Source organism: Triticum urartu, chromosome 5 (genome assembly GCF_003073215.2).
Source record: "Triticum urartu cultivar G1812 chromosome 5, Tu2.1, whole genome shotgun sequence".
NCBI classification, from domain to species: Eukaryota; Viridiplantae; Streptophyta; class Magnoliopsida; order Poales; family Poaceae; genus Triticum; species Triticum urartu.
Genome location: NC_053026.1, coordinates 588,299,906 through 588,315,869, shown reverse-complemented (window position 1 = coordinate 588,315,869; position 15,964 = coordinate 588,299,906). Strand labels below are relative to the sequence as shown.

Genomic DNA, 15,964 nt, shown 5'->3' with positions numbered 1-15,964 from the left:
TGCCCTTACCCTTCTTGAAACTAGTGGTTTCACCAACCATCAACAATTGATGCTCCTTGATTTCTACTTTTGTGGTGTCAAACATCGCGAATATCTCAAGGATCATCATATATGTCCCTGATATATTATAGTTCATCACGAAGCTCTAGCAGCTTGGTGGTAATGACTTCGGAGAAACATCACTTTCTCATCTGGAAGATCAACTCCCACTCAATTCAAATGATTGTTGTACTCAGACAATCTGAGCACAAGCTCAACAATTGAGCTTTTCTCCCTTAGTTTGCAGGCTAAGAAAATCGTCGGAGGTCTTATACCTCTTGACGTTGGCACGAGCCTGAAATCCCAATTTCAGCCCTCGAAACATCTCATATGTTTCGCGACATTTCAAAAACGTCTTTGCTGCCTCAATTCTAAACCATTTAGCATTACGCACTGAACTATCATGTAGTCATCAAAATGTGTATGTCAGATGTTCGCAACATCCATAGACAACGTTCGAGGTTCAGCACACTGAGCGGTGCATTAAGGACATAAGCCTTCTATGAAGCAATGAGGACAAACCTCAGTTTACGGACCTAGTCCGCATAATTACTACTATCAACTTTCAACTAAATTTTCTCTAGGAACATAACTAAACAGTAGAACTGAAACGCGAGCTACAACATAATTTGCGAAGACCTTTTGACTATGTTCAGGATAATTAAGTTCATCTTATGAACTCCCACTCAGATAGACATCCCTCTAGTCATCTAAGTGATTACATGATCCGAGTCAACTAGGCCGTGTCCGATCATCACGTGAGACGGACTAGTCATCATCGGTGAACATCTTCATGTTGATCGTATCTACCATACGACTCATGCTCGACCTTTCAGTCTCTTGTGTTCCGAGGCCATGTCTGTACATGCTAGGCTCGTCAAGTCAACCTAAGTGTTTCGCGTGTGTAAATCTGTCTTACACCCGTTGTATGTGAACGTTAGAATCTAACACCCGATCATCACGTGGTGCTTCGAAACAACGAACTGTCGCAACGGTGCACAATTAGGGGGAACACTTTCTTGAAATTATTATGAGGGATCATCTTATTTACTACCGTCGTTCTAAGTAAACAAGATGCATAAACATGATAAACATCACATGCAATCAAATAGTGACATGATATGGCCATCATCACTTTGCTCCTCTTGATCTCCATCTTCGGGGCTCCATGATCATCATCGTCACCGGCATGACACCATGATCTCCATCATCATGATCTCTATCATCGTGTCTTCATGAAGTTGTCTCGTCAACTATTACTTCTACTACTACAGCTAACGGTTAGCAATAAAGTAAAGTAATTACATGACGTTTACGTTGACACGCAGGTCATAAATAAATTAAGACAACTCCTATGGCTGCTGCCGGTTGTCATACTCATCGACATGCAAGTCGTGATTCCTATTACAAGAACATGATCAATCTCATACATCACATATATCATTCATCACATCCTTTTGGCCATATCACATCACATAGCATACCCTGCAAAAACAAGTTAGACGTCCTTTAATTGTTGTTTGCATGTTTTACGTGGCTGCAATGGGTTTCTAGCAAGAACGTTTCTTACCTACGCAAAAACCACAACGTGATATGCCAATTTCTATTTACCCTTCATAAGGACCCTTTTCATCGAATCCGATCCGACTAAAGTGGGAGAGACAGACACCCGCTAGCCACCTTATGCAACTAGTGCATGTCAGTCGGTTGAACCAGTCTCACGTAAGAGTACGTGTAAGGTCAGTCCGGGCCGCTTCATCCCACAATGCCACCGAATCAAGATTGGACTAGTAACGGTAAGCATATTGAACAAAATCAACGCCCACAACTACTTTGTGTTCTACTCGTGCATAGAAACTACGCATAGACCTAGCTCATGATGCCACTGTTGGGAAACGTAGCATAAATTCAAAATTTTCCTACGTGTCACCAAGATCTATCTATGGAGTCATCTAGCAACGAGGGAGGAGTGGATCTACATACCCTTGTAGATCGCGCGCGGAAGCGTTCAAGAGAACGGGGTTGATGGAGTCGTACTCGTCGTGATCCAAATCACCGATGATCCTAGCGCCGAACGGACGGCACCTCCGCGTTCAACACACGTACGGAGCAGCGACGTCTCCTCCTTGATCCAGCAAGGGGGGAGGAGAGGTTGATGGAGATCCAGCAGCACGACGGCGTGGTGGTGGAAGTAGCGGGATTCCAACAGGGCTTCGCTAAGCGCTGCGGGAGGAGGGAGATGTGTCACGGGAGGGAGAGGGAGGCGCCAGGCCTTAGGTTTGGTTGCCCTCCCTTCCCCCCACTATATATAGGGCCAAGGGAGAGGGGGGAGGCGCAGCCTTGGCCCTTCCTCCAAGGAAAGGTGCGGCCAGGGAGGAGTCCCTCCTCCCCAAGGCACCTCGGAGGTGCCTTCCCCTTTTAGGACTCTTCCTTTCCCTTGATTCTTGGCGCATGGGCCTATTGGGGCTGGTGCCCTTGGCCCATATAGGCCAAGGCGCACCCCCTACAGCCCATGTGGCCCCCCAGGGCAGGTGGCCCCACCCGGTGGACCCCCGGGACCCTTCCGGTGGTCCCGGTACAATACCGGTGACCCCGAAACTTGTCCCGATGGCCGAAATAGCACTTCCTATATATAATTCTTTACCTCCGGACCATTCCGGAACTCCTCGTGACGTCCGGGATCTCATCTGGGACTCCAAACAACTTTCGGGTTGCCGCATACTAATATCTCTATAACCCTAGCGTCACCGAACCTTAAGTGTGTAGACCCTACGGGTTCGGGAGACATGCAGACATGACCGAGATGACTCTCCGGTCAATAACCAACAGCGGGATCTGGATACCCATGTTGGCTCCCACATGTTCCACGATGATCTCATCGGATGAACCATGATGTCAAGGACTTAATCAATCCCGTATACAATTCCCTTTGTCTAGCGGTACGATACTTGCCCGAGATTCGATCGTTGGTATCCCGATACCTTGTTCAATCTCGTTACCGGCAAGTCTCTTTACTCGTTCCGTAACACATCATCCCGCAATCAACTCCTTGATCACATTGTGCACATTATGATGATGTCCTACCGAGTGGGCCCAGAGATACCTCTCCGTTTACACGGAGTGACAAATCCCAGTCTCGATTCGTGCCAACCCAACAGACACTTTCGGGGATACCTGTAATGTACCTTTATAGCCACCCAGTTACGTTGTGACGTTTGGCACACCCAAAGCACTCCTACGGTATCCGGGAGTTGCACAATCTCATGGTCTAAGGAAATGATACTTGACATTAGAAAAGCTTTAGCATACGAACTACATGATCTTGTGCTAGGCTTGGGATTGGGTCTTTGTCCATCACATCATTCTCCTAATGATGTGATCCCGTTATCAATGACATCCAATGTCCATGGTCAGGAAACCGTAACCATCTATTGATCAACGAGCTAGTCAACTAGAGGCTTACTAGGGACATGGTGTTGTCTATGTATCCACACATGTATCTGAGTTTCCTATCAATACAATTCTAGCATGGATAATAAACGATTATCATGAACAAGGAAATATAATAATAATCAATTTATTATTGCCTCTAGGGCATATTTCCAACAGTAGCGACAAGTCCCGTTTCCGAGGAGGTTCTGGACAGAAGAATGGTGCAGCGAGGCACTTCCGGAGTTCCACAGGTCCTTGCTCGCTGGACGGACCAACCGGCGGAATTTGCAACCTGGGAGGACCGCATCGAGCTACAGCAACATTTCCCGAATGCTCCAGCTTGGGGACAAGCTGTGTCTGAAGGAGGGAGGGATGTTACGGCCCATGGCCCTCAGGCCCCAACAGCAGAAGACCAGGATGACACCGCCACGACCAAGGCGACTGGGCTGGAACGACCGCGTCGCCAGGCCCAGCCCAACAAGCGCTATACAGGCCCAGAATGGATCACCGGCAGGAAGGGTTAAGTACTGCGCCCTCTCCCTGGGTGCGGGGTGTGGAGAAACTAGACACTGGACGGCGGCGGCTCCTCCTCTTATCCCCATTTCCTTCCTCTAGAACCCTGATTCTGCTACTCAAAATCCTGTATCTCTTGGTGAATTCGAGTGAAGTGATAGCGGGACCTTAACATCTTCACCTGCATGACGGGCCCGCTTGGCGGCGGCGTCGGGGGTGGCGTGGGGAGCGTCGGCCCGGTTGGCAGCGTTGGAGTTGGGGGAGCAGGTGGTATCCCGTTCGGAGGGTTCGCCGGTGTCAGCGCCCCGTTCGGAGGGCTCGGAGGCGGTTACGGCGTCGGAGGCGCCGGCGGCTTCACGCCTTGAGTTCGCCGCGCTAGCCGAGCTAGCTAGGGCGCTCTATGTCATGCATACATGCGATCATGGAAGAATTTACTGATAGTCAGCCCTTCAAAGAGAGCATCACCCCGACTAAGCAAGACGGTTTGGAAGAGCATAGCTCAGCGCGGCTAGACAAAGAAGCAGACACCGAAGAGAATGAAGACCCAGAAGGTGATGAAGGCCATAGCCCTGGGCAGCTCAATCTGAACGAGGTACCAACATGCGGCAGCGAAGAAGGAGATTCCGAAGCCGAAGACGTGTCATGGAGGAACCTCCGGTGCGCCTTGCGCAATAGCCTCTTTGTGGTTGAAATATCAATGATGATACGAGCGGAGGAGTCTGCAAGGGCATCAAATGAGCTTAACCTTGGCACATACAATAGATGGACCAGTGGGGACAGAATGTATGAGGAGGGGAATGCAAATGACTCCGATGAAAATGGCCCACCTCCTAAGATGCAGTTCATCATTTTGGAAAGGATCATCTACCGGAAGGTGTATGGACTGGACCCTGGCTATCACGAGTTCTGGGATGTAACCCTTGCACATGAGGCGGTGTTCCGCGAGGACGACATCGAGGCGACACAACAAAAGATGCCTCGTGTTCCTCGGATAATCGGTGAAGAGAAGAACAATCCATGTGCGAAGCCCTTGATATATCCCGGACTTGTACTCAACAGATGATCGATTTGAAGATATGGATGCAAGAGTATGTCGTCTGGCATTATCGGCCATACATTTTCTGCAAATCTAAAGCTAGCCTTACGATTATCGTCAGGAGCAATCATGTTGATTCGTTTCTCAATGACAAATGTCTTTAACCTGAATGCATGAAATTTATGTTCCAGTTGTTGCTGAAAGGGAAGTTGAATGGTTCAAGCTCTTATCCGACTAGCTATGTGCAAAGATTTTTTTTTTGTCAAGTGAGCACTGACAGTGGCGGTGCCAGGATCAAAATGTTGTGATGTCAATCTTTTCTAATGAATTTTGTTTGTACCCACAAAAAAGGTTTTTTTAGACAAGTTTGTATCCCTTTATTTATCCCCTTGATGTTACATTGTGAGCCAATGAAAACATAATACTTCATTGCTTACATAAATATTTATGGCAGCAATCCTTTGTGATCATGCATATTTCGATACATATGTGCATATTGCATAGCATATTGGAATAAATTTCAGTATGAGACAATGATCGGAAGAGAAAAAACATAGCAATACAAAAGACAGAACTTACGAATAGAAGGGGAAGGGCAGATGGCCTCGTTCTAGCTTTGGACCCGATGGCCAATACAACAATATTGATCGATTGATGCCGACGGACCATTGACGGTCCATCGCTCGTGGCTCACTGGACGGCCGGAGGTGGCCATGCCTCACGGCTCACATCCTGACCGAAGATCGCAGGTGGTGGACAGGAGTCGCTCGCGGCTCACCGGACGGGCGGAGGTGGCCCTGTCTCACGCCTCACGCCCTGGCCAAAGATCGCAGGCGGAGGACTGGATGAGGCTGTGGCGGAGGAAAAAGAAGTTGAACTGACGAGCAGAAAGTTGGGAAGGCAGAGAAGTCGAAGGAGAAAATCAAGGGATTTCTGCGATGCATAACGATCAGGGAAGATATTTAGGACTTTCTATTCTTGTACGAACTAGCCCTTTTTTTTAGAAGATCCTAGCCCATTGTACACGAATCAGATGATACATGGGCCTGTAGTCAAATTCCAACAGTTTTTTTGTTCAGGGGCGTGTTGTACGTAGGCCTGGGTCAATTTGTTACGAAATTCCTGTGTAGTCAAACGACTACACAGGCTTAACGTGGCTTCGCCACTGAGCACTGACCCCTAAAAAGTAGTGTAGCTTCAATAGTAATGTTATTTGGGTAGCCGAGTGATTAAGGTTCAAAATACTCTTGACTAAATTTCCTACTCCAGTGTCTTTGTTTATAATGCCTTTGTTTCCACTCATTCACTGAAAGCTCTGTTTGAATCCTACAACGAAAATAGTTGCACCAAACAAATTGCGCCCTGAGCCTTTTCAAAAGTTTGTCTTTGGGGCACAAGTCCAAGTCCAGAATTTAGCTAGAACCCTGAATTTTCCATTTCTAGCCCCCAATTTGTAGCCTCGTTGTATTAGTTGATCTATAACGGGCAGTAGATGATGAACTTCAATTGTAATTACCGATACCTCCTAATCCAGTGTGGCTCACCGGCAATCTAATTGTTTCGATGATCGATACTTGTCCACCGGAGAATTAAACTTACTGGGGCTAAGGATCATGAGAGCCCGATGCTTCAACCTATTCGTGTGACCAGACTGTACATATCTACTGCATGCGGTTGCTAATATGGACATGCACATGCCTCACCGACCACCTCCTAGCAAGTTCTAAATGCATTTTATTTGGAGGATAGTTGGTCGTCATTGTTATTCATGGACATTTATTGTTTGGTGCAAACATAAATCCAACTCACGTGGATGCGGTTCATCCTTTGTCCTACTTCTAGGTATCTTTGAGACTTGATTTGCTTATCCAATTCATCTCAGTTTTGATCGTTTGCTATTTCTAGCTTATGTACAAGTTCTCAGAAGTGTCAAATTCTAGTGCATTAGAGGTGCACATTACTACATATGCGCACACCATTGCGCGATGCATGGCATATTGCTAGAAATATTGCAAGGTAGGACAATATATATTGTAGTTTATTTTAGGTAAATTCACTTATACATCATCTAACATGAGATTATTAGACACATACTAGTGTTGTATTAGTTTAGAGATCACATATCACTTAATTCAGTGGAAATTTATACCCCCAAGGATAAATTGTACTTGGGCGTCTATCTGAAATGGGTATTTCGCCATGTTAATTAGGCTATATTTCTCTTCTAAATTTGATCTACGTTACAGCAAATATGCATACCCCGCACATATCCATCTAGCAATCTTTTGAAGAAGCACAATAGGCAAATATGTTTGCCAGGTTAGCTGTGTCAAGTGTGATTCTCGTGATGTTTTCAAGTTGATGTGCTCCTGCGCTATTCCAAACTCCAGTTGATCGATGTATTGTGACTGTCCATGCGTGGCAATATTGACGAACGAACCCAGCCGTACGTGGTACTCCCCTGGTCCAAGCCATGTGCTACGTACGTACTCTCGACTTTGCAAGAGAGATCTTTACTTCAAAGCCAGGGCGCATGCAGATGCTAGGCGGCAGAGACCGATCTCTCGACCGCCTAGTACGTACGCCCAGCGATCCGGCACCAGTAATGCGAAAGCTGGGAGTGGAAATGTGCTCAGTGGGGGACGGCCAATGACATTCATGACGGTCAAGGGGGCAGGCCAAGCTCTGAAGCGGCGTACCCAGCGTCACGTTGCGCGGCTAGCGTGCACTCCATCGACCGGGTGTTCCATGTGATAGGGCATGCAAGGGGCGCCATTTATTCTGAGTTGGCAACAAGGCGTAGGACGAGGCGAGCGGCGAACGAGGATGGGAGTAGGACGCGGGGCGGTGCTGCAGCAAGCTATGGACATCACGATGAGCTGCTGCTCTCAGACCGGAGCCTGTCTTGAATGCGCACGCGGCAGAGATGCTGCAGCAAGCAGCGGCAGAGCGACGAGAAGAGAGGGGCACGTAAAGTTTTTTTTTCTGTTTTCGTTGCATTTAATCCTTTATAACTACTAGCAAAGTGTTAGATTTAGTGGGACTGTCTAATTGACAGTCGATTGAAAAACGATTGGTTTTCAGTCAGATTTTTAGGCCAATAGGTACCTAACGGTTGTCTGCCCCTGTTTGTACCTGTCACCTGTACGTCCATGGCAAAATTTGCTACCAGCCTACCAGCCCCACTAAAATAATAACGGGTTTGTCCATCTGCCAAAGCCGGCCCGATTACACTGAAGGGATCTCGTAGCACCTGAACTTGCGAGGGGATTATAAGCTAAATAAAACAGAAACATGCGGGAAGGAGGGATCTCATGTCAATCGATCTAATCACCAAGGGAGAAGCAAGCAGGAGGTCAAAATCACCAAGTTCAGAGACACTCACATGGAAGAAAAATTGCTAGATGAACCTCAGGGGACACATGTTCGAAAATTCCTCCTCACTAACCTCTTCTGCGTTCACCAAAAAAAAAACTGCCGTGCATTACTGTTCCGGTACTTCTTCTCATATGGGCTGAGTCTGGAAAACACAGTACACACGAACATCAACAGTGGATGAAATCGTCTGAAAGAAAGTAGACAGAACATAAAACAGAAATTCAGGAATTCAACACTAGATCAGAGGAAATTTCAGTATAATGTCAAACACCAGTAGTTTGAGAGCAGCAACAGTAGTTTTAAAATACAAAGTTCAGGCATTGCTTACAAACAACAGTAATTCAACAATGATCAAATAACAGTACAAGCATCTATTTTTAAGCTATTTCTTGTAAAAATACAGTAGAATAACAGTGCAAATGACAGTCAGCTTTACAGTGTAATTGCAGTAGATTTACAGTGTAATTTATAGTAGAATTACACTGTAAATTCTACATGTTCCAGTGACATTTTACAGTAGATTTACAGTGTAAGTAAAGTAGTGTTGCAGTTGAATTACAGTGTAATTACAAGTAATTGTACTGTAAATGTCAGTGGAACTACAGTCTAAATACAATTGTATTTTACGATAGAACTTCAGTGCAAAATACAGAGTTTTACAGTGTAAATGTAGTATAATCAAAGTGTATTTTACAGTAGAACTTCAATGTAAAATTCAGATTTTGACGGTATGATTGCAGTAGATTTACAGTACAATTACACCATAAATACTATAGTTGAGTTCCAGTGACATTTTTACGGTGTAAATACCGTAGTATTGCAGTTGACTTACATTAACTTACAGTTTAATTTCACAAGTAATTCTACTGTAAATGTCACTAGGAATTTCAACTGACATGCACCTCCATCTTCCTAACAACATAAACACCCACTAATTGAAGAACACATCACTGTTAAACTTGACAGGAAGCAACTACTCGGGTCACGACAACGCAGATGAGCTACTACTGGAAACATGTCTTCTTCAGTTAGTATCATCCGCATGCAAAGGAAACAAATATGAGTATTATAAGAGAAAGTTAGAATAAGAGAACATATATTGCAAAGGAGATTAAATTTACACGCATCTTTAAATCAAATCTACAACTGATGTGAAGTCTAAAACCTTGACAGAAAATAAACCAAAATCCATAACGCATTGGTTTCACTGGAGCTGATTCTTGGACCAAAAAACACCTCGCCTACAATATTGAAATTACATTAGCTAAAATTACAAATTACACTAGAATATTCAGTTTACAGTGTGATCTTGTGAAATTCAGTTTCCATTGTTTCAGTGAAAAAATTACAGTAGCTAAAAACACCAATTAAATTGAAATTGCACTGAAATTCTACTGTAATTACCATGTAAATTACACTGTAACAACACTAAAAAATTCAGTGCAATTACAGTGAATTACACTGAAATTATACTGTAAAATCCAGTGTAAACTAGCATGTAAATTACGCTGTAATAACACTATAAAATTCAGCGTAATTACAGTAAAAAAGCACAGTAAATTCAGTGTAACTACTATCCAAAAGAACACTGAAATTCAGTGTAACTACAGATGCATTTTCTGTAATTACACTGCTTAGTAAATTACAATGAAGATTTCACTGACATACTAAACTGTAATTACACTAAAAAAAACTAGTGCACTGACTAATGACACCGACCAAGTAGAAAAACCTGTGCATGGTCAGATTTCTTCCACAAAAGGTCAAACATTAACAACCACTGAAATTTCAGTATTTTTATTGCCAACACACTAAAAAATAAGATAAAGTTCTAAAATGGTGCTAAAAATGGATGAAATAATACCCAACAAAGACCAACCCCAACAAAGAAGACAAACCCCAAAGAAAAGGTTCTACAATGCTTGCAGGCCAACCATAGACAAACCCCTAACAAAAGGTTAACATAGACAAACCAGAATAAAAACCACTAAGAGCTACAGTGTGGAAAAGAAACTTCAGTTACAATGAAAATACACTATAATTTCATTGTAATGTACACTCAGAATCTGTCTTTAATTACACTGAATATTGAACTGTAATTACCATGAAAATTACACTGTAACAACACTAGGATTACTCTGCAATGTGCACCGTAATTACACTAAAAGAGAGAACTGAAAAAGAAAAGAAAAGGTAGACAAAAAAAACTACCGGCAACATATGATACGAATCATCTTCCGCAGAGTCATTGGGCACAAAAAATATTGATCTAAAGAATCTGAGGTTTTAAACAGATTACATAAACATGATACACAAAGGTTAACAACACTTACTGGATGAGCTAGAAAACAAAAGGAAAAGCAAAATTAGGCATAAAAAGAAATAAGAGAAACAACTGAATATTATGGAACTTAACCTGCTTGACTATGGAAATTGCACAGATGAAAAATTATGGAACTCATTGGGGTAATACAATTTTAAGAGATACTGCAAATTTCTGAACTTGCCACAAGGAGAATGACAGAAATAAACATGGTACTAAGCTAATGGTCAAAAAGACTTGACCATCATTTCTACGAGGATGGAACTGCACAAAACATAACTGTACCCGACATATATTGCAAATGCACTGAACAAAAAATACTGCAAATGCAGTGAAAATACTACCTACCTACCCTGCACAAGATAGCTAGCAAATATTGATGCAGAAATGAAGTCATACCGCAAATACAGTGAACAACACTAGTTACATAGCACCAAACTGAAAATACAGAACCAATACACTGTAAGCAACTAAAGTACCACAAATCACATACATTGGAACCTTAAAGTAACACAGTACAAAACTAAAACAGAAAATTCAGAGCAAGTAGGATCTAACACCTACATCCACAAAAGAGATCATGAGACATCTAAATCAATCGGGAGATTGAGCAAACTTCACATACATCTACATCAAATGGGCCAGCCAAAAATTAAACGAGCATGGGGGATCTAGCGCACTATTAGATGCCCATGGGGATCAATCAACAACCACTGTAGTGGGATGATATCAAAATCGAACAGCAGTAAAATATCAAAAGGGGCACGGGGATCCACAGCTACATCTGAAGCAATCAATGGGAACCAACGAATTGACCGCCTGCACTACATCCGGGGGAAATCTCGAAGGGGCACAGAAACATGAAATTGAACGCGGGGGGGGGGGGGGGGGGGGGGGGGGGTGAACCACCGGAGCGGGACTCAAGCTCGAGGAGAGGTGGAGCTTGGAATCGCAATGAATACGATCAAAATCGCCTCTTCCTCTCCGCTGGTGTAGCGCTCACTCTACGCGTCAATTCAATCGGGCCGGTGGGCGGTAAAAGACAGCGTCCGGGCGGTAACGGGCCGACCCAAAATGAAAACCGCGCCCGACAAGTAGAAACCGCCCAACAAAACCCAGCTCTCAACGCGAATCGCGTGCAAGATCGAACGGCCAGCGATTTGAATGACAGCGAATTGTAATTCACTCGACTGTAAAATAGCAAATCCGTAGATTTAATCTTGTTACTAATTTGTGTTTAGATTATTTTCTTTACTCTGTCAGGTCAGACTTGTTTCAGCTAGAGTCCTAGTCACGTAAGAGTGGTTGCATGCATGGTGGTTGTACTGCATGCAAATAACATGGGCCAGACGTGTGCTATGTTCACGCTGCGGCCAGGTTGTTAGGATTTCTATCGAGTCTTCCGATGCGGTCCATTGTACGTGGGATGGCACGTACTCTAAATGGATCGTGGCGGAATTATCGTTGTCAGTTTTTTTGTGTGGGATAATTACTGTTGTTAGTTGATGGAATAAAAGGTCCAGATCACGGCTAAAATCCAACACAAAGCTTGTGAGACTGGCAACCTCACTAGTCCTGTTGGGGGCACAAGAAAGTTTTGTGTTTGTGTGTACAAGTACTGGTCATTGGTTGTGCCGCTTAACTCCTGTCGGTTTGATGAACTTCGAGGCCGTTTAAGGGGAATTGTTGTTCGCTACGAACCCTGCAGTTGAGGGCCCAACAACTTCCTAGTACAGAGGAAGTAGTGGGGGGCAACCGGTGATGTAGTTTGGGAAGGATTAGGATAACGTGTGCACGTGTTGGAACACGGGGCGTCTGAGTATATATGGCTCATGGGACGGTGTTCGACACACCTCCCGATAACGCATCAACCCACCCACCATGTCGTTCTCCTCGTTACGGCGGTGAATCTCTATGGCGTCACGTGAAACTCCGACCAACTGCATGGTCCCCAAGACCACTGTGTCATGGGCGTGGCACTCCTCCCTCAGCCACCGGCGATAGCCGTCTGGGAGACGGGCTCGGCGGCACGTTTGGGAGCGAGCTTGGGGACGTCGTCCCTACCAACAGTGAAGAAAGAGAAATTCCTATCCTTTTGGGGATTTTTTTAATTTAGCCCTTGGACTCTATTTACTTTCTACTTGTCTTTAATGTTTGTATGGGTTACCATGACATGTGGGACCGGGTGCCACATCACAGCAACACCGTTGCTTGACCGCGTCAACTGGATAAATTGAATGGTATTGGAAGTTCAGGGTTGTGTCCTGATCAGTTTTGAAGTTGGGGAATGTAAATTAGACTAGGACATGAGTTGAGGGTTGCAATATGCACTTATCTCTTAGGGCATGCAACCATGTGGGCAAAGTTCAGATAGGTGTGAACTTGTAAGTTGGGAACTCGTCTTATACTCTTATTTCACTAGTGGGTCATGCTTTGTGTCGATTTTGAAATCATGTTGATTCTATTATCAAATTTAAGATGTATTTAACATGAATGTGTGAAATTTATGTTCAACTTATTGCTGGAATGCAAGTGAATGGTTCAATCTCTGGTCTGGCTAGCTATGTCGGAGATTTTTGGTGTCAACTGAGCATCGACCCCTGAAAATTAGTCTAGCTTCAATGGTATAATGTTATTTGGGTAGTCGAGTTATTAAGGTTCAAAATACTATGAATTAAATTTCCTAATTTATAATGCTTTGGTTTCCACTGATGCACTCGAAGCTATGTCATTGGATCCAACGATGAAAATATTGTGCCCTGAGACTTTTCAAAAGTTGGCCTTTGCGGCACAAGTCAGTCCAGAATTTAGAAGCTTAGATTTTCATTTCTGGCCCCCAATCTGTAGCCTCGCTGTGTGTATTACATGATCCATAGCTGATAGTCAAATAAAAGCACACAAATATGCATACCCCACAATATCCATCAAGCAATCTTTTGAAGAAGCACAATATGCCAAATATGTGTAAATTTAATAGTGACGTTATTTAGGGGACTGGTTAATGTTCAAAGTATTCCCAAGTGAATGAGTAATTTGTATTAGCTTTCAACGTATATATAAAATAATGATTTGTATTAACTTGGTTTCCTGTGAATTTCACTACAAACTTTATTAGTGGGTCCAACAATGAAGATTATATTAAGCAGATCCAAAAAGTGGCACCAAAAAAACGACTGGACCGCTCAAGTCCAAGTCCAGAATTTACAAGCCCAGCCTGTAGAAATACCATCAATTTGTCGTATTGGCCACCACCTCCCGGGCGCGGATGTTTGGTTCCTTGGTGTATATACACCTCGTTTTGAAAAAAAAATAGTAACTAAAGTAAAAGTCAAAAACTTCTGAAAATATTTTTGAAATAAACCTGATCTTCCATTGTACTCATAAAATAATTCCACAAAAGAAACCCCGTTGACTTCAAGGCGAAAAAAATAAAAGGATTGGACAAAATAGTATGAATAGTGACTTGTATATAGCATAGCAAAAAAATGTTTTTTTGCCTGGAAGTCGACGTTGGGTTTTTATTCACGTAAATTTATGCAAAAAAATCAAGTTTATTAAAAAAAACTTCTGACCTGTTTTGACTTTTTTCAAAAAAAATAATCAAAAACTGGGTGTACATACACTACCGAGAAACCAAGGGGTATTTCCGCCCACTTCCCGGGCATTATCGCGCCTCGCCTACCTCCCACTCCACCGAGATTTTTACTGGCCATCCTGATCCCTGAACAAACATTGACTGCACCCCACGCCCCTCCCCATGCCCCGGTCGAGTCTCCGTCCCACCGTACGTACTCCTCTCCTCCTCCCTCTCGGCCTATTTAAACCGCAAGCATCGGCACGCCAAGTGCACCAGTAGCAACGATCTCACGCGCAGAAAACACAAGAGAGAGCGAGTAGAACCGATATCCGTAGCTGGTTTGCTAGACTAGAGCGGCGCCATGGCCAAGAAGGGCTCAGGCACTGCCGCCTCTCTCCTGCTCTGCCTCGCGCTGGCGGCGCACGCCGTCGGGGCTGCCAGGACCATGCCCGCTGCAGCTGGCGGCGTGGCGGAGGCCTCACTTCCGGCCGCCGCCGCCACGGAGAAGGGCGCCGGTGCAGGAGGAGCCGGCGCGGCGGACGCGAAGAACCTGTTCGTGGGCGTGGGAGCCATGGGGGACCTTCCGGGCTTCCCCGCCGTCGGCGGCGGCTACGGCGGTGGATTCGGCAACAACGGAGCCGGCGTCTTCACCGGCGTCACGGGCCCGCTCGGCGGCGTCGGGGGCGGCGTGGGGAGCGTCGGCCCGTTCGGCGGCGTCGGGGGAGCCGGCGGCATCCCTTTCGGAGGCTTCGGGGGTGGCAGCGCCCCGTTCGGCGGGTACGGCGGGGGAGGCGCCGGCGGCGTCACGCCTTGAGTACGCCGCGGTGGCCGAGCTAGCTTGGGCGCTCTGGGACGTGCATACATGTACGTGACGAAGTGGCGCTCTAGCTCGTGGTGGATCGCACTAGCTTTGACCACTTGTTTCCTTGGACCTAGGGTGTTGTCATGGTATGGCGCAAGGTATATGCGCAGTAGTACTTAGTTTTCAGGTCCGTGTACGAGAAGTAGCTGATTCGTTGGGAGTGTGTGTGTGGCCAGTCAGGGTTTGTGACTGTTGTGTGGTTGTGTTTGGTCGTGTGAACTACCTGTGTATCCGACTAGCTAGCTGCTAATGGTATGTAGTACGTGTGATTCTCGTGGTGTCCTCAACTCAACTCGGTGTCCTCGCAGTGTTCCAAACTCCAGTGTTCATTTCGTGTGTGCGCGTCTCTTTTGTCTACGTGGCAATATTAACATAGGGAAAGAGGCAAGGTTATACCTCATACTAGTATATAGTACTACTAAATTGCAGCTGACAAAATGCTCGGGTTAACTGAAGAGGGAAAAAATTATAAACCAAAAGGAAGAAAGCGGGCGGTTCGTGTTCGTGCTAACAATTCAAAGCTTGAAATTAGTCACCATAACAAAAATTGCCCTCAATGCATGTGGACTTTATGAACTGAGGTCGAGTTCGCTTGAGTGTGCCCAGTGTTGATCTCAAAATAAATTTTCGTGGGGTAGCATGCATTCACGTTTTCTGTACCAAAAACATTCATACGAGCATGTAGTGTTCACGTTTTCTGTTTCAAAATAAATAAAATAGCATTACAGAGCACTAGACGGTTCATGCCGGAGTGAAGGATTTAGGCGCGCCTGTAAATACGTGTGAGTGTGATCGATATTATCG

The 15,964-nt window shown here is 44.9% G+C and overlaps 1 protein-coding gene across 1 annotated transcript; it reads left to right on the top strand.

The window, feature by feature from the left end:
* Positions 1-14,552: 14,552 nt before the first annotated feature.
* Positions 14,553-15,452, top strand: LOC125506166 (glycine-rich cell wall structural protein-like). Its single transcript, XM_048671028.1, has one exon. The coding sequence runs from the start codon at positions 14,660-14,662 to the stop codon at positions 15,110-15,112; it is 453 nt and encodes a 150-aa protein (XP_048526985.1). The 5' UTR covers positions 14,553-14,659; the 3' UTR covers positions 15,113-15,452.
* The last annotated feature ends 512 nt before the right edge of the window (positions 15,453-15,964 follow it).

What these genes read in the sequence shown, in the direction of transcription:
- LOC125506166 (XM_048671028.1), top strand. Translation starts at nt 14,660, where the DNA reads ATGGCCAAGAAGGGCTCAGGCACTGCCGCCTCTCTCCTGCTCTGCCTC.